Source organism: Gigantopelta aegis, chromosome 12 (assembly GCF_016097555.1).
Source record: "Gigantopelta aegis isolate Gae_Host chromosome 12, Gae_host_genome, whole genome shotgun sequence".
In the NCBI taxonomy this organism is placed as follows: domain Eukaryota; kingdom Metazoa; phylum Mollusca; class Gastropoda; order Neomphalida; family Peltospiridae; genus Gigantopelta; species Gigantopelta aegis.
Genome location: NC_054710.1, coordinates 28,683,598 through 28,704,066, shown reverse-complemented (window position 1 = coordinate 28,704,066; position 20,469 = coordinate 28,683,598). Strand labels below are relative to the sequence as shown.

General features: G+C 38.8%; 1 protein-coding gene across 2 annotated transcripts in view; it reads right to left on the bottom strand.

The window, feature by feature from the left end:
- Positions 1–5,019: 5,019 nt before the first annotated feature.
- The window catches only part of LOC121386194 (CD63 antigen-like), a 29,621-nt gene continuing 14,171 nt past the window's right edge, over positions 5,020–20,469 (bottom strand). The window contains exons 2-7 of one of the 2 annotated variants that reach the window (XM_041517027.1): positions 17,320–17,541; positions 15,005–15,079; positions 13,003–13,110; positions 11,778–11,969; positions 10,226–10,309; positions 5,020–5,704 (exon numbers count right to left, since the gene is read on the bottom strand). In XM_041517027.1, coding sequence (XP_041372961.1) covers positions 5,654–5,704; positions 10,226–10,309; positions 11,778–11,969; positions 13,003–13,110; positions 15,005–15,079; positions 17,320–17,541 — 732 coding nt within the window. In that variant the 3' untranslated portion in view covers positions 5,020–5,653. Of the gene's footprint in view, positions 5,705–7,893; positions 8,055–10,225; positions 10,310–11,777; positions 11,970–13,002; positions 13,111–15,004; positions 15,080–17,319; positions 17,542–20,469 lie in introns of those variants that run through there. The other variant, XM_041517026.1, reaches the window with a different exon arrangement.

Sequence of the window (20,469 nt, the reverse complement as noted above, 5' to 3'; positions counted from 1 at the left end):
CAAGCACCATCTCCAGACTGTGGGACCGTTACCAGCAACATGGATCAACACGTGACCTCCCTAGATCCGGTCGACCACGGGTCATTACCCCCGGGCAGGACCGCTACATCCGGGTACGCCACCTTCGGGAACGATTGACTACTGCCACCTCCACAGCCGCAGCAATACCAGGTTTGCGCAGGATATCCGACCAGACCGTACGGAACCGCCTACGTGAGGTAGGAATTCGTGCCAGACGTCCAGTTCGAGGTGTCATCTTAACACCACAACACCGTCGACTCCGACTGCAGTGGTGCCAGATTCATCGACAATGGCCTCAACTGCGATAGAGACAGGTGTGGTTCAGTGACGAGTCCCGATTTCTGCTCCGACGTCATGATGGAAGATGTCGCGTGTATAGGCGTCGTGGTGAACGTTATGCGGCAAACTGCGTGCAGGAAGTGGACAGATTCGGCGGGGGTAGTGTCATGGTGTGGGCAGCCATCTCACACACTGGCAGAACTGACCTGGTCCACGTGCAGGGCAACCTGAATGCACAGGGCTACATTGACCAGATCCTCCGGCCACACATCGTTCCAGTTATGGCCAACGCCAACGCAGTGTTCCAACATGACAACGCCAGGCCTCACACAGCACGTCTCACAACGGCTTTCCTACAGAACAACAACATTAATGTCCTTCCTTGGCCATCGACATCACCGGATTTGAACCCAATTGAGCATCTATGGGACGAGTTGGACCGACGCCTCCGACAGCGACAACCACAGCCCCAGACCCTGCCCGAGCTGGCAGCAGCCTTGCAGGCCGAGTGGGCCACCATCCCCCGGGACGTCATCCGTACTCTGGTTGCTTCAATGGGCAGGCGGTGCCAGGCAGTTGTCAACACACGCGGAGGCCACACCCGGTATTGACTCCAGATGACCTTGACCTTGGTGGTGTGTCCTATCACTTACTCACAATGGACTAGAGTGAATTGTGAACAATCCTGCAACATTTGGTAATTATCGGACTCACCATTCAATAATTAAATCAATTCTCCAAATGTTACGACAATGTGGTTTTGCGTTTCTTCTTTTGAAGAGTATATTATCTACGAATAAATAACCCAGGACCCAAATGGAAATTCCATGACTTTCCATCACCCGTACGAACCCTTGCCACAGAATTACATAACATTATTTGTATTCAAGTACTAATCAAAATTAAACCCAGGTGATTTTCCAGTCTTATATATTAGTTATGAAAATCCCTGGAATAAAAACCATAAAAATGTGTGAGTATTATCATGACCTGTTATGGTATTCAAACAACCGGTAGAAAAAATGACAATAAATGACCTGTTATAGATAGAAATACGAGATGTATTTACGTATTAACAATTTTACTGCAAAACATATGTAATTGATATTGATTAAAGCTGACAGGTGAAATCACTTGTACTAAGCTAAGCAGAGGGTTGGTCTCAGGTGTGTTCAATATAAAACTGGGTGTTATAGTCTGTTTCAAATTACATATGTTTTGCAGTAAAATTCTAAATACATCTCATATTTCTATCTATAATAGGTCATTTATTGTCATTTTTGGTACCGGTTGTTTGAATACCATAACAGGTCATGATAATACTGACACATTTTTATGGTTTTTATTCCAGGTATTTTTATAACTAATATGTAAGACTGGAAAATCACCTGGGTATAATTTTGATTAGTACTTTAGTCCGCTATGTTTAAAACAATCCTATCACTGGCAAATATACTCGACTAGGGGATGTAATTAACAGTTACAGCGACTCGTGACATCTAAAAGCATTCATCTGAAAGGTGGTTGAATTTTCCGACACCCGATAAATTAAATGTCTTGTTGGTTGTGGAGTGACTGGACATGCTAAACATTTAGTAACCCGGCAGACTACCAGGTTTAGACAGTTGGTAGTCCGTGTAAGAAATCGGTAGCCAAAACACCCCGAACTACATCCTTCCTGCATCACCATCCAGATCTTCTTACTACTTCAGCCCTTCCGGCCTAGAATATTTCCATCACCAGGGTCATCACATTGGTAGTGCCTCCCCGCACTCCACCACCCCCTCACACACCTTGAAATACAATTCACGGGCCCAGCGAAGGATATAAATATTTACATATGTGCGCAGTTCTACCCGAACACGATGGAGGAGGAAATGCTTTATATAACGACACACTCAACACATTTTATTTACGGTTATATGGCGCCAGAACCACACAGATATATAGAGGAGAAACCTACTGTCATCACTTCATGGGCTATTCTTTTCGATTAGCAGCAAGGGATCTTTTATATGCACCATCCCACAGACAGGATCGTATATACCACAGCCTTTGTTACACCAGTCGTGGAGCACTGGCTACAAAGAGAAATAGCCCAATGGGCCCACCGAAGGGGATTGATACTAAACCGACTGCGCATCAAGTGAGCGCTTTACCACTGGGCTACGTCACGTCCCTCGAACATGATGAAGAAAGAAAAATCAAACACGTAAGTACAACATGGATTTCAATTTATTTCAATTTACGATTCACGAAAAATCTGTACAAAGATATCAAAATGGAATATGAAGAGAATGAGTTTGGTAACACAAATGAACTACTTAGTCTTTGTCAAATGAAAAAACCCCATGAAAGCATGGTGAAATGAAATCATTCTTAAAATGTGGGAAGTATACATAATTTTCACAATTTAATGATAAAACAAAAACAAAAAATTCACAACGAAGAAAAAAATATAATAATATGTTTAATAATCAACATGAACAAAATTATTCGATAACATAATTATAGCAATTTACAGTATGCCAACAAGTATACATTTTACTAACAATGGAATGTAAAATATGGGTTTAGTAGAAAAGCTTGTCATGTAAATATTAAAGTACTAATCAAAATTAAACCCAGGTGATTTTCCAGTCATATATTAGTTATGAAAATCTCTGGAATAAAAACCATAAAAATGTGTCAGTATTATCATGACCTGACAGGTGAAATCACTTGTACTAAGCTAAGCAGAGAGGTGGTCTCAGGTGTGTTCAGTATCAAACTTGGTGTTATAGGCCGTTTCATATTACACAAGTTTTGCAGTAAAATTGCAAATAAATCTCATATTTCTATCTATAACAGGTCATTTATTGTCATGTTTGGTACCGGTTGTTTGAATACCATAACTGGTCATGATAATACTCACACATTTTTATGGTTTTTATTCCAGCGATTTTCATAACTAATATATAAAACTGGAAAATCACCTGGGTATAATTTTGATTAGTACTTTAGTACCGAAATGAAATTTATCACCCGATCATATGTAAATTGTGAACAATTATATCTGGAGGAATGCACTGCTTACAGAAGCAGGCGCGGACGCGGACGTCTCTATGAGGGGATGGGGCATGGTAAGATGTGTGAGAACAGGCTTTTATTTATTTATTCTTTGACGTCGGCGAAGAATGGGGGGGGGGGGGGAGGCACACCCCCTCGGCACCTTCCCTTGGATCTGTACCCATCGAAGCCTTCTTCTGGATTCGCGCCTGATAATTTTAGTGATCAGTAATAGCAGTGCTCTTCAATACTTTGATACCTCCCATTTTAACATTTTAGAAACTAGTGAATTTGACAAAGCCATCACTCATCCCTCATCCAATACTTAGCAAAAGCAGGTAATACCCTTAATAGCAAGTTGCACATATTAAGAAAAAAAATCGTCTCTTTTGACACATGACTGCAAACCACCTAAGACACTTTGCTTTGCGTCCTCAATCTCAGTCAGCCCCCCCACCCCCTCCCCCAATGCATACTTACTTCCGTGCCTGATACAATAATCACTGAAAATGTTTTACGGAATTTTCATATAACAACGATGAAAAAATACGGTAATGATAATGGACAACAAATGATGTTTACAGTAACTGGTTGTATACCGCCATGCATGTATGGAGGCCTCCCATTGGACAAAAACGCATTTTTAAATTACCGTATATGATTCTTCAAAACATATAGTTAATTTACCAACAAGGCACTTTTGTTATATTTTTTTCATGTTTTAAGAAACCAAAAACGTAAAACCCCAAAAGAAGAAAATATTTATTATCTTAACCTCCCCACCCAAAATAAAAAATAAAATTAAAATATAATAATTAATTAATAAACAAATAAATAAACAAGCAAATAAAATTAATAATAATAATAATGATAATAATAAAGTAAATAAATAGTATTAATAATAATAAAAATAATGTAAAAAAGTAAATAATTTTTTTTTTTTTTTTTTTTTTTTATAAAACTAAGAAAAGAAAACAAATTTTATATTAGATAGTAAAAAAGTATGCCATGGCGGCCATATATCTGAGCAAAGAGCTGCATCCAATGAGAAACCTCGGTTTAAGTTATTACATATTCAGCTTGATTCAGTTACAATGTTAACAATGGAAAAGTAAGATATCACACGTGATTAACAACTGGAAAACTACAACACGCTATGAAGCAAAGAAATCCAGCAGGCAACACAACCAATCTCTATGATTATAAATACCGTCTATTTTTGGTGTAAAGCAAATTTGAAGAAACTTACTGATAGAATAATGTACATTGTATTTGAAATATCAAATATAGATTAATTAAAGCTAGATCAATGATCAATATCTCCCTACACATCACCCAATGGAAATATTGACTAATATATATATATATATATATATATATATATATATATATATATATATATATATATATATATATATATATATATATATATATATATATATATATATATATATCACAGTGAATGTAAATATGTGCAGCTATTACCGTAATATGTAGATATATTAGTAAATATTAAGGTTCAAACATGATGACCTGGCACACACCTCAACTATTTAGACTATTGGTTAGTTGTTAATGATTAGTGAGAGAAGTTTTGAAACTTTACATCTACCCGCTTACATTTTTCCAACAGGGGACAATGAACAAATTAGCTTTTGTTGTTAATGCCGATTTTTAAGATTTACATTGTACTTATTTACTATTACATTGTCCTGATAATTTCTTGATACAATTTCTTAGCATTTAGTATCACAAATGTTCGATGCCAACAAAAATACTTTATACCAAAGCGACATATTTAATCACGTGATTCAGTGAGTCTACGTAACAAACAAGATTGCTGATTCACCCCCTCCACCCCCGAGAAATAATAAACAGTAAATAATTTAATTTTATGTAAAAAATACTTTATACACAGAAGACATTTAATCATGTGATTGTGTTAGTCAACTTAATAAATAAGATGGCTGATGGGGTTTTTTTTCCAGAGAATAAAAATAACAGTAAATAATTTAAGTAAAAATACTTTACACAAAATCGACATATTTAATCACTTGATTCATTAAGTCCAACCAACAGACAAGATGGCTGTTCCCCCCCCCCCCCCACGAAAAACAACAGTAAACAATTTAATTTGTAAGACACTAGCCATCAAAAATCTTCCAAGCCTTCATTTCCCCCCGCTTCATATCAAGATGTCGTTAATCAAAATTTCCCGCCGATATGAAATGTTACTTTGTATTCGTGCGCGTGCCAGGTTAATTGTTAGAGTGCACGTGCAGAGGTGTCTTAGTGACGGCTCGTGCTAGTCGTCATGGCGACTACACAGGAAGAACGCCATGCCGATTACGACAATCTGAAATTGGAAAAAAAAGTGTCAGTGCAGAGGGTGAATATTAATCAACGGTTATATGACGTCAGTAGAATGATGAAGTCTTTGAAGGTTTGGCGCTCAGGACCCCATTTCAATAAACATCGCAGTTTATGTCTACTACTAGCAGTTAAAGGAACATTCCTGAGTTTTCTGCAATGTTTAAGATATTATCGACTAACAGGCTTCTTAAAGATTGTAATTACATATCAATATATTTTTCTTCAAAAAAATATTAGCGGCTCTATATTAAATCTGTTTCTGATCGTTCTGATCGTTCTAATATTTGTACTATAGTACTGTCGGAAATAAAATGAAAATGATTTTCGTCGATTATTTCTTACATATTAAACAGACAAGTAAATATTTTGTAATTATCTATTTAATTATCGTCTACCTAATTTAGCATTTACTTGTTTTGGCTCTCATTGATATACAAGGTGGCGTTTACTCTTGAAATTAAAAGAAATATGTCGGGTAAACAGGTGATTTGTGCACTTTATTAAACAATATTTACTGTCTGTTTAATATTTAAGAAATAATCGACAAAAATAATTTTTATTCTATTTCCGACAACACTATAGGTTAAATTTCATTTTATTTCCTAAAAAATGTTTTCGTACATACGAAATTATTTGAAGACAAAATCCAGTTTGGGCTTCTTACAAATATTAAGACGACCAGAAACACATTATATATACAAACACTGGTATTATAAACAAGAAAATATATTTAACATGCGAGTTTAATCGTAGAAATGTTTTATTAGTAGGAACCATCTTACAATGCAGCAAACTCAGGAATGTCTCTTTAAAGTCGGTTTTCTTTAATGACACAACAAGAACACATTGTTTTATTAATCAACGGCTATTGGATGTCAAGCATTTGGTAATTTTGACGTCTTAGTCTTAGGCGGGAAACCCGCCATTTTGTTTTCATAACATACTAGCAGTTATACCGGTCGTGCAGTTGCACGTGTTTGGTATCAATTTGACGCATAAAATTACATCATTACGGAAGCTGGAGTATTTATAAAGACAAAAGAAGATGAAATATGTGTTCTTCTAACTATATTTGTTGAACTATAATAGTAATAAGAATTGTCGCTTTGTCGTAGATTTACGTTTACGTGCAAAACTAGGCTTACGATGTTTTGTGAAACTGGGCCCAGATCTGAAGACGAGGGCAGTTGCTGCAAAGGTTAAGGACGAACGGAACTATCCCGACATCGCTATCTTGTATACCTCACTGTTTAACGAGACTATCATAAGCTTGCATTGTAAGATGATTTCGATTACTAAAATTTTGTTACAACAAGTATTGCATATTAAATTTGTTTTTGTTTTGTTTAGAAAATCAGTATCTGTATACTCGATATGTTTCTGATCGTTCTAATATTTGTATGTAGCATGGATTTGGTATCCGTTCAAAAAAAAAAACATAGTAAGAAATAAAATGAAGTTTGACCTATTGCAAACACTAGGGCGATCAGAAATACGTTTAGTATAAAGCCACTAATATTTTATTTAGAACAATATATTTAATATGTTGTTACAGTCGTACATACTCGGCGTCCACGCTAGCTTCAGAGTTGTGTGGTTAAGTGACTCCCACCCAACAACCACGTTTCCGACGCGTTAATTTCAGATAGTTGATAGGTTCTTTGGTAGACTTGGTAATGTGGTAGACTTGGTAATGTGGTAGACTTGGTAATGTAACACAAGCAGACGACAATTTGTATATCTTTAAAGGCGAGTGCGCAATAAAGTGTGCACTGGAAGAGATGATGATCTATAGTCCGTCCCACCATTCTATTAAAATGATTTTTGTCCATAATTTCAGTTTGCTTTGACGTAAGAAGAAAATTAAAAGTATTTTGGAAATAACGAAAAACTACTATTTTAGTGTGCGATTTACAAATCAGTCAGCTCAGAAATAAACAAGTAAACTTCATAATATGAAGAAAAAAAAGAAGCGTTTCCTGTAGGACGGATTATAGACCGTGGCTGGTGAAGTTTTTAGGGGATGTTGGGTCATGCTTTCACGGGAAATACGTCAAGTAAAATGAAATTTCGCTTGGAGCAGGGCAGGGTTTCCAGCCTCCAGCCCCCCCCCCCCCCCCCACCGCCCGCGTCTGGTTGTTTCCTACTTATAAGACGATAAGTCACGTGATATGCCATTTTTCAGTCTTTATTATTTTTGAAATTATTATTATTTTGTTTTGTGTGTGTGTGAAACATAAGCAGAAGATGAAATTATGTCCCTGTTATGCCGCTTTATACGAATCTTCGCCGATTGAGCGACATAAATGACAAGCCATGAACACGACGAACATCTGGAAAGTAAGGAACATAAGAGATGTTACAGTTGCACAACACGACAAACACAATATACGCCCAGTTAGATGTTGGATGTTGGAAGTGCAGAGGCGTAGGAAGAATTCAGTGGCGGATCCAGAAAATCCAGTTAGGGGGCCCCAGAGACATGAGGCGGAATGCCAAGGGAACTTTGGGGGAGGATTTGGAAAGGAAGGAAGGAAATGTTTTATTTAACGACGCACTCAACACATTTTATTTACGGTTATATGGAAAGAAATGTTTTATTTAACAACGCACTCAACACATTTTATTTATGGTTATATGGCGTCAGACATATGGTTGAGGACCACACGGATATTGAGAGAGGAAACCTGCTGTCGCCACTTCATGGGCTACTCTTTTTGATTAGCAGCAAGGGATCTTTCATATGCACCATCCCACAGACAGGATAGTACATACCACGACCTTTGTTACACCAGTTGTGGAGCACTGGCTGGAACGAGAAATAGCCCAATGTGTCCACCGAAGGGGATCGATCCTAGACCGACCTCGAATCAAGCGAACGTTTTACCACTGGGTTACGTCCCACCCCAGTTGGGGGAGGTTTGGAGGGGGATCGTAAAACAGAATGAAAATATATAAGAAAATTATAACTGTCGCAAAATTATGGGGGAGGGGGGGGGGCTGCCTCCTCTAGATCCGCCTCTGCACAAAGATCGGCTATTGGGTGTCAAACAAAAGTACCATATGTGATGATCAACATCAATTTAAAGTTCCAATATTAATAATACAAATAGTGTTGACAGCTATGAAAGAGTCACATTTATGAAGGAAAATTATATAAGACAGCACACTGATTTAGTAGTCTGGCATGTCAAACATTTGATAATTCTGACATAGTCTTAAGAGATTAAACCTACTACATTTTTCCATAAGTAGCAAAGGATCTTTATATGCACTTCCCCCACAGACAGGACAGCACATACCACGGCCTTTGATATACCAATCGTGGTGCACTGGTTGGGACTGGAGGAAACCAAATCACAGAATGAAAGAAAGAAAGAAATGTTTTACTTAACGACGCACTCAACACATTTTATTTACGGTTATATGGCGTCAGACATATGGTTAAGGACCACACAGATTTTTAAGAGAAAACCCGCTGTCGCCACTACATGGGCTACTCTTTCCGATTAGCAGCAAGGGATCTTTTATTTGCGCTTCCCACAGGCAGGATAGCACAAACCATAGCCTTTGTTGAACCAGTTATGGATCACTGGTCGGTGCAAGTGGTTTACACCTACCCATTGAGCCTTGCGGAGCACTCACTCAGGGTTTGGAGTCGGTACTGGATTAAAAATCCCATGCCTCGACTGGGATCCGAACCCAGTACCTACCAGCCTGTAGACCGATGGCCTAACCACTACGCCACCGAGGCCGGTAAATCACAGAATGAGTCCACCAAGGTGATTCGATCCTACGACCCAAGCAACCCAGGTGAGCGCTCTACCGACTGAGCTAGTACTTAAGTTTGTTAAAAGTTGGTTTTGTTTAACGACACAATGAAAAGAAACCCGCTACATTGTCTCCGTTAGTAGCAAAGGATCTTTTATCTCCACCATCCCACAGACAGGAAACACCAGTCATTGTGAACTGGACCCACCGACTGAAAGAGACATACGGAAAGCGACATCATGGTGAACTGGACCCACCGACGTCTATCGAACTGGAGTTTCAAATTGCCCCAATGGACCCACTGACGGGGATTGATCCCAGGCCGGCCGTGCATCAGTGGAGTGCTTTACCACTGGGCTACGACGCTATGAAAGTAAACCCTTTACATTTTTCCATTAGTAGCAAAAGGATCGTTTATATGCACTTTCCCACAGACAGGATAACACGACCTTTGATATACCAGTCGTGGTGCACTGGCTGGAGCTTCAAATAGTTCCAATGTGCCCACTAACGGGGATCGATCCCAGACCGGCCGTGCATTAGTTGAACGCTTTACCACTGGGGCTAATGAATGAATGAATGTTTACCGACACCCCCAGCACGAAAAATACATGGGGGTGTCAAATTATGGTAAATACAACCACTGGGCTACGTCCCGCCCAGGCAGAACCCTTAATGCTGGTGTTTGGCAGGGAGCTGGGCAGGGAACTCAAACGTCACAAGGATCACGTACCTCAACCAGAAAGATCACAATTCCAACTCCTATGGCGATCCCCTTGTACTTCTTGATTTCATCAACCAGACTACTGTAGCAACCCTGCAGTAAAAATGTAAAACTACTATTTTTTTCCACGGTAACCAAAACAATATCAATATCAATCAGTGGCGGATACAGAAAATCAATTTGGGGGAGGGTTGCTATAACATGTGGCCGAAGGGTACAAATGTTCTCAAAGGATTCCTCGGACTCTGCAACGTAAAAAGAAAATGAAAACATAAAAAGTATAATTATTGTAACATAACGGGGTGGGGGAAGGGGGCTGGCCCATGGCCTCTCCCTTAGACCCGCCAATGATCAAATTGAAGGGACCAATCGAATAACCCGTGATATCCAAACAGATAGTATTGTAACGGTCGTGTATGTCAAGATCACAATGAGGTAAGGAAATAAAAACCTCTAATTATGATAGGCCCTTAATAGTTGTTGGTTAAATCATGCTTGATTAGGTCAGGTATTTGGTAAGCTTAACATGGTCTTCGAGAGGAAAGTCACTGCATGTTTCCATAATTAGCAAGGTATCTTTCATATGCACCATCCCACAGACAGGATAGCATATACCACGGACTTTGATATACCAGTCATGGTGCACTGGCTGTAAAAAGAAGTAGATTTTAGGCATAGTTCTGTTGTCATTTCTTATATAACTTGGCAATTTAACTGTATTTTTAAAATGCCAGCAGCAAAATAGCTTTCTTACAATGAAGATAACACTTTCTACAGTGACGATAACACATTTCAGAGTGAAATATTCAGTGAGTGACTGATAACACTTATTTCACTGATATTTTAAGATATTTCACTAAATGTTACATAATAAATTATTATGCAAAACTTCCAGAAGTAATCACTTATTACAGCTAAAGCATGTACCTACATTATGAAACATTCAGTTCTAAATCTGTCAAGTTTTGAATATCTTATTTAACAAAGAATAAAAACAATAACACATCCCCCAATAAAGAAAGAAATGCTTTATTTAACGACGCACTCAACACATTTTATTTACGTTTATATGATGTCAGACATGTTAAGGACCACACAGATTTTGAGAGGAAACCCGCTGTAGCCACTTCATGGGCTACTCTTTCCGATTAGCAGCAAGGGATATTTTGTTTGCGCTTCCCACAGGCAGGATAGCACAAACCATGGCCTTAGTTGAAACAGTTATGGATCACTTGCGGAGCACTCATTCAGGTTTTGGAGTCGGTATCTGGATTACAAATCCCATGCCTCGACTGGGATCCGAACCCAGTACCTACAAGCCTGTAGACCGATGTCCTAACCACGACGCCACCGAGGCCGGTCATCCCCCAATAAACAATAAAAGAAAAAACGAAAAAACCCCATTAAAACCACCCAACAACAACGGAACAGCATTTTGTTCAAACGAGGGAAGAGGGCGTTTTGCGACTCGCCTAATGAACCGACCAGTGCCTGCGAGCGCTGCCACGCTCGCGAAAGCTCGTGGAAAACAAAAAGACCGCCATTGTATGTATGATCTTACCTCAATGTAGGCGTTGCCTTTTGTTGGGGTTGTCAGACATTGCGCGTGGTCTACGAAAGTTTTGTTGGTAATGTCCTCGTAGTTCACTCCCTTGCAGCAGGTGACTGGGATTTTCTTCTGAGGATTTCTATTGTCCCATGAGGTGTTGAGACTTTTGAAGTCAGTATAATTGTCAACTCCACAACAACTGAACTAAAACAGAAACAAAAATAATAAGCTAACGTAAATGATTGCTTTGTTTAACTGCCAATAGCACTTTAAAGTGACACTCTCTAGTTTTAAAACACTACAGCGTTTGTTTTCGTTATTAAAGCCGGGTTTGGTAATTTAAATTAGAAGTACTTACATTTTATTATTTAGAATATTCATTTTCATACACCTGAAGTGGTTCTGGCCATCCAGGTTTTTCTAATACCTCAAAATGCTTTTTTTTTTTTTTTTTTTTTTTTTTTTACAAGTCTAAAAACGCACGTTCGTCTGAGAAGTGATGGTTACATTGACAAGCTCTAGTCTATTTGTGGACGGTATTTCCCCGTTAAAACATCACAGACTTTAGCTTCTCTCTGTTATAACCTTGTCCAACTGTGTTGCAGATTTGTAGATTAACTAAACTTAGTGTCCATGTCCACGAGCTGAAACTAGGGTCTGTCCCTTTAAGTTGTCTACTGAAACATCAACTCTACTGAACGATCTATCGAGAAAAATGCACATACACACACACCAGCGTTTTGGGTCCAATTTGAAAAGCCTGGTTTTAACTTACACGCGTGTAATTACATATATTTACAATGCTTAAACACATAATCGTACGAGACGCGGGGGTGGGGGCAGTGTGTGTGGGAAAAACTAACCCCCTGGTACTGAAGCAAATCCTCAATTCGGGCAAAAAACGATAGATATTCGGGCAAAATGTGCAAACCTGAGACCTTTTTACCAAGTTTTGTTTCCATTATTCTAGTAGCAAAATTAGTTGTAATCCATGTAAAAATGCGTAGTGATTGTTTTCAACCGTATACATCGCTGTTTAGCAGTAATGTTAATATGAAGAAATGCTGTTATCCAGTTTCGAGTACTTTCGTTTAATTCGGGCAAAAACCAGCCAGTCATCCGTCCCCCAACACCGCTGCAAAAATGAGAGCCCGTACGCCTATGCTTTAACACCTGCGTTCAAGAAAAACAGACTTCGTAAATCCATTGTGTACCATTGTTATAAAGCATAATTTACCGTAGAGAAAAGAGCATCGAAAGATTTGTCTTTGGGATCTTTTTTCTTGGGGTCCTCGTGGTAGCCATCCAACGCTTTTTTTAGTCCTTTGTCCAAAATGTCTGATGCCTGAAAGAAACCAAAAATACATTGTATTTGTATACCCCAAAATGGACGTCGAAAAATGAGCTAGCTTGGAGGGGGCTCTCCAGATACTTATACCCAATAATAAGACATTTGTATATCATGGAACCGAATATTTTTTAATTTTATTTCATTTCATTTATTTTATTATTTCTTTTTTGGGTGGGTACTTAAATTGGTAGACAACACACCAACGAACGAACACACACACACACACACACACACACACACACACACGCGCACACACGCGCACACACACGCACACGCGCACACACACGCACACGCGAACACACACACGCACACACACGCACATACACACGCACACGCACACACACCTTTAACGACACCACTAGAGCACAATGATTTATTAATCATCGGCTACTGTATGTCAAACATTTGGTAATCATCGCACAGACAGAATAGCAAACAAAACGGCCTTTGACATACCAGTTGTAGTGCACTGGCTGGAACGACAAATAGCCCGATGGGCCCACCGACGCGGATCGATCCCAGACCGACCGCGCATCAGGCGAGCGTCTCACCACTGTAGAAACGACAAATGACGAGCACATTCATTCATTAATAATCGGCTTCTGAAGTCAAACGTTTCATAAAAAAAAATCTTCAGAGGATGCAATCTACAAGGAATCACGTCAATTTTGAAGCAAGCACTCGCCCTTCTGAACACACCCCGGACGGCGAGCGCTTGCAGTTCATCGCTAGACTAAGTTTTTTTTGCGACTGACGTTAAATGAAGGCTGTATGACAGAAGACAGGGAATGTTTTATTTAACGAGGCACTCAACATATTTTATTTACGGTTATATGGCGTCGGACATATGGTTAACGACCACACAGATATCGAGGGAAAAAAAGAAATGTTTTATTTAACGACGCACTCAACACATTTTATTTACGGTTATATGGCGTCAAACATATGGTTAACGACCACACAGATAATGAGGGAAGAAACCCGCTGTCGCCACTTCATGGGCTACTCTTTTCCTCTCTTAAGTGTATATGTCAGAATTACCAAATGTTTAAAATCGAATAGCCGATGATAAATACACCCATATGCTCTAGTGGTGTCGTCAAAATTAAACAAATAAGCTTGGTTACTTACAGTGCAAAAACAGTCTACCTAGCCGGAGTACTCTGACAGTAAGAGAGAAAGACTGACATTTGGACAGTTATAATAGAGAATAATACATGAGTGGCCGTTCGATATCATCTATGTAGCCGAAGAGCACAAATGTTTCAGAGGGCATTCCTCGGACTCTCCGACGTAAACACAAAATTACGCTCGTTAGATACATTTTAAAACAACTCGTGAGATAAATGGTATCTAACGGACACGAATGTATTATTCTATTTCCTTCATATCCTCAAAACCCAGGTTTTAAGCAAATTTTAATTTTGGCAGTGGTGACCTGGTCATCATCTAGGAGCAGCCAGTCGTATGTTTTAAAATTGTTATCAGTCACTCATTGACGATAACACATTTTATTGTCACTGTAGAAAGCATTATCTTCACTGTAAGAAAGCCGGAACTATTTTGCTGCTGGCATTTTAAAAATAAAGGTAAATTGCCAAAAGTTATATAATAAATAGAAAATTTCATGTTTTTTGTCAAATATGATTTATATCATCTCATGAAGTTTGCAATCATATCACACTCGTCGCGCAAGCACGACTCTTGAGATATGATTGCAAACTTCACTCGATGAGATATAAATCATATTTGACAAAAACCATCAAAAATCCTCTATTACTGTCCAAATGTCCGTCTAGCTCTGTTACGGTCAGGGTGCTCGCGCTACAGTCAGCGAGCGACCGCGATCTCTCGCCCTCTTGAACAAGCGACCGGTTGCACTTCTTACCTCGCTTCCCTTGATAACAGCTAGGACGACAACGGCAATCTGCGCAACCAAGATGACCATGACGATGATGGCGTACTGAAAGAAAAAAAAGAGCATAATGTCATGTGAGTTACCGGGCCCAACACATTTTCGTATCTCGTAAGTTCAAAGGCCATAACTCTGAAATTGCCATGATTGCCATGATAAAGAAATCAACACAATTGCCAAAAAAACCACCCAAAAACAACAAACAAACCAACCCCAAACAAAAACCCCCCCCCCCCCCCCCCCCAAAGCAACAAAAACCAAAAAAACATGACAAGTTCAAGGGTCATGACTCTGGGAATAAATGGGTAAATCGTCATGTAACACAAACCTGATCTTCAACTGTACACGATAAGGATGTACACAAAATTTCAACTCAAATATCTTGAGGAATTGCGAAACACAAATCTGTAAAACATGTTTGTATCTTCTAATTTAAAGGACAATGACTAGAAAACCCCCATCCGGATAACATAATCGTGGTTTGTAGCCAAATACGCGATATATACCTTACTCTCCTTTGGCTTGTGGACCAAAATATTTTACTCGCCAAGCTTAAAATGTTACTAGCGACATTGTTCTATTTGTATCATTTATGCACGTGTTGTAACCATCATAACATTATACATGACTTATGCCGCTGGATTAAATAAATAATTTGAAAATATGAAATTGTTTAGTTTTTACTCAATCATCAATTTGAAATGAGGATCATTTCAGAATTGATCGCATGAGGGAAGTGGGAGGTATTTAGTTTATGCTTTAAGAATTACATTTACGTTTGATTTAAAGATGTTGCCGGTAAGTAAAATTTGACAAACAACCCCCTTCCCTCCACCATAACGTTTGTAACGCATCCCATGGTCCACCATAGAGCGCTACGTACTTGTTGAAATGTCTACTGTGTAACGCACTGTTTAATAATCAACTCTCCATTTCGCAAGTTTGATTACTATGTGGATAGTATGAACAGTGAGTGAGCAACCTTTACTTGATTTTGTACTAAAGTACTAATCAAAATTATACCCAGGTGATTTTCCAGTCTTATATGTTATTTATGAAAATCTTTGGAATAAAAACCATAAAAATTTGTCAGTATTATTATGACCTCTTATGGTATATAAACAACCGGTACAAAAAATTACAATAAATGGCCTGTTATAGACAGAAATATGAGATGTATTTACTATTTTACTGCAAAACTTATGTAATTTGAAACGGACTATAACACCCAGGTTGATATTGATTACACCTGACAGGTGAAATCACAAGTTATAAGTGTAAGAATACATAGCACTCCAGCATATTAAATAAAAAAACTAAAATAATTATATAAATTTTCTAACAACAAAATGACTTCTGTTGTATCCATATAATCAATGTGCTAATAAATAATTTGTTCAAATCTTAATCTGACAAAGCAGTATATTGCACTTCATTGTATTGGAAACAGGGAAAGGACATGGGTGTTATAGTCTGTTTCAAATTACATATGTTTTGCAGTAAAATTGTAAATACATCTCATATTTCTATCTATAACAGGTCATTTATTGTTAATTTTTGTACTACTTGTCTGAATACCGTGACAGGTCATGATAATACTGACACATTTGTATGGTTTTTATTCCAGGGATTTTCATAAATAATATATAAGACTGGAAAATCACCTGGGTATAATTTTGATTAGTACTTTAGTGTTCTTCAATCGGTTATGTATAGTACAATACAGTATTCAGAACTCGGCCGATTACATACATGATCTCCAAATCGATATCAATTCAAATATACCAAATGGTTGTGTGCATTAAAATGGTTTTTGCCAAATCACTAGCGGCACTAAAATCAGCGATAAGTTCCGAACGGTACCGAAAATTAATACGAAATTAACAATGATCAATCGGATCAACTGCGTACATAACGAAGTGTTCCAACTGCTCAATGATGTTAACATATTTCATTGGTTTTCGCTGTTGGAAAACAGAACGCACATGCCAAATAATTTAATACTTAGACGTTTTTGGAGTCAGTCGCCAGACGGCGTCAATAATAAATTCAGTCAGTCAGTCTATATAATAATAATAATAATAATAATAATAATAATAATAATAATCATAATCCTAATCCTAATACTAATATTATTATTAATATATAATACTATATAATAATATTACTATTATTACTTAGCAATGCATTATTATTACTTTGCAAAGCATTATTATTATTAACATTATCATTCATTTTGTTATGCAAGCCACATTTCCGTAACCGGAAGTATATATGAAACTACTTACGACGACAAGCAGGCAGCGGACACGACAACATGCGCCTGCGCATCCCAGGAAGGAGACAAGCAAGATGAAAACGCCGAAAGCGATCATTCCTATTCCTAGAGTTTCTCCGGCATATTTCAGATTGAAGTCAATGTCTGAACCCTTCGCAACCAACGCTTCTTTGATGACGTCAAAGCCCAATTTCAGAACAATTCCTCCCGCAAGGCAGGCAATACCAAATATCTGGCGAGAAAAAAAAGGTAAAAAGAAACAAGTTACTCATTAGATACAACAAGCATTCTGAGAACACCGTTAAAGTAATACATGTCCTCTTCTGGGCTGAACAAATCTCCCAAGTTCAAGAACAATAAATCTGTGAAAAATGGGCAAACCATCATGAAAGTTAAACTTGATCTGTAACAGTACATGATAACATTTTATTAGATAAAATTTAGAGAAATATCTTAAAATATTAGTGAAATAAAAGTGTTATTAGTGACTCAGTGACGATAACACATTTTCGAGTAAAAATTTCACTATTTCACTCTAAAATGTGTTATCGTCACTGTAGAAAGTGTGACGCCATATAACCGTAAATAAAATGTGTTGAATGCGTCGTTAAATAAACCATTTCCTTCCTGTAGAAAGTGTTATCTTCACTGTAAGTAAGCCGGAACTATTTTACCGCTGACATTTTAAAAATAAAGGTAAATTCCCAAAGTTATATAATAAATAGAACATTTCATGTTTTTTTGTTGTTGTAAAATATGATGTGTATCTCAACTCGTGAAGTTTGCAATCATATCACACTCGTCGCTTGCTTGTGGGACTCGTGAGATACGATTGAAAACTTCACTCGATGAGATATAAATCATATTTGACAAAAAATACGAAATATCATCTATATATCATCTCAATATCATCAGGTATTGTACAAAAAGAAAGGTCCAGAAAGCCCCATGACCCGCACTCTGGTTAGGCCAGTGAAATTTCCACTAGTGTCACATTAAAAACTGGATATCAGGAATGATATTTCAGAAATCAAATTAAAGGTAAAATTGTCATCACTATTACAATCCTTATGCAATTTCCTTTCTAGAAGTATGCTTTATGAGTTATGCTCATTTGAAAATCGGCGATCAAGACCGTTTATGCCAAAATCATCGGTCTCGGTGGCGTCGTGGTTAAGCCATCGGACATAAGGTACAGGGTTCGCAGCCTGGTGCCGGCTCGCACCCAGAGCGAGTTTTAAATACTCGATGGGCAGGTGTACGGCCACTACACCCTCTTCTCTACACCCTCGAACTAAAGTGATAATATTTCAGCCGGCCAGAGTGGTTTCGTGGATAAGCAATCGGACTACAGGCTGGTAGGTACAGGGTTCGCAGCCCGGTACCGGTTCGCAGCCCGGTACCGGCTCGCACCCAGAGCGAGTTTTAACGAATCGATGGGTAGGTTTAAGGCCCTCCTCTCTCTCACTAACCACTAACAATTAACAACTGACCCACTGTCCTGGACAAACCGCCCAGATAGCCGAGCTATGAGCCCAAGACAGCGTGCTTGAACCTTAATTGGATGTATGCACGAAAAATAGTTGAAATGAAATAAAAATGCCAAAATCGCCCTAACTGAATGGACCATATCTCGGTAACCATTAGTCCGATCAATCTAAAATTCCACATATCATTTTCAGCAACAATAACCTTATATACCTCAACAAAATCGAAGGGGTGTGTGTGGGGGGTGTGTGGGGTGTGTGGGTGTGTGTGTGTGTGTGTGTGTGTTTCACCTTTGTTTTGGTGAACTGACGCGGATTGACCCCACTATATCAAATGCAAGGGCCATAACTGTCAAAAATGGGTAAATGAAAGTCAAACTAGATCTTAACAGTACATTGTAAAGCCATACACGAAATATTAGCTCAATATATCAAGGCATTGTGAGAAAAAAACATTCGGAAAACTATGTGTGGAACAGATGGAAGGACAGTAAAGTTTGTTTTATTTAACGACGCCGCTAGAGCACATTGATTTTTTATCTTATCATCGGCTATTGGACGTCAAACATATGGTCATTCTGACACTGTTTTTAGAGGAAACCCGCTGTCGCCACATAGGCTACTCTTTTTACGACAGGCAGCAAGGGATCTTTTATTTGCGCTTCCCACAGGCAGGATAGCACAAACCATGGCCTTTGTTGAACCAGTTATGGATCACTGGTCGGTGCAAGTGGTTTACACCTATCCACTGAGCCTTGCGGAGCACTCACTCAGGGTTTGGAGTCGGTATCTCGATTAAAAATCCCATGCCTCGACTGGGATCCGAACCCAGTACCTACCAGCCTGTAGACCGATGGCCTGCCACGACGCCACCGAGGCCTGTTAGATGGAAGGACAGATAAACGGACAGATAAAAGAACGGACATGAAACCTATAGTCACCTCCGGTTGGACCGGTAGGGGACTAATAAGAGTCATGAATCAACCACTATATATATATATATATGCCCCCACACCCTACTCAACTGGAATAAACTACAATATTTCAAGTGGTTATTTTAGTTGGGCGGTTCCCACGTCATTCTTTACGACACGAACTCGTTACCACACGTTCATTCAAATCCCTTTGTTTGCAAACTGATAACTTTGAATCTTTATCATGGGCGTTTTCGTTTGGGGTTTTTTAAACAGCATATTAGAGTTACTCGACGCAGGCGCATGAGTACATGGAATTATACATATGGGTGGGGCGGGGGTGGGGTGGGGTGGGGGTGGGGGAATGTGTTTAGACAGTGGCAATGAAGTTCCTAGTGCGGTTCAGATGATACTCCCCCGGAAAATATATATTTAAAAAACAATACAGAACATGTTATTTGCGTTGAACATTACATGTATGCGGACTAAGGAATTTGCCCGTTAGGATATAACATGACATTTGATCTGATATAAACATCATGCAGACACTCGTATGTTTGACAGTAACGTGTCTTTAATATGTAACTTGTGCGGGACGTAGGCCAGAGGTAAACGTTCGCTTGATGCGCGGTCGGTCTAGGATCGATACCCGTCGGTGGACCCATTGGGCTGTTTCTCGTTCCAGCCAGTGCACCACAACTGGTATATCAAAGGCCGTGGTATGTACTACCCTGTCTGTGGGATGGTGCATATAAAAGA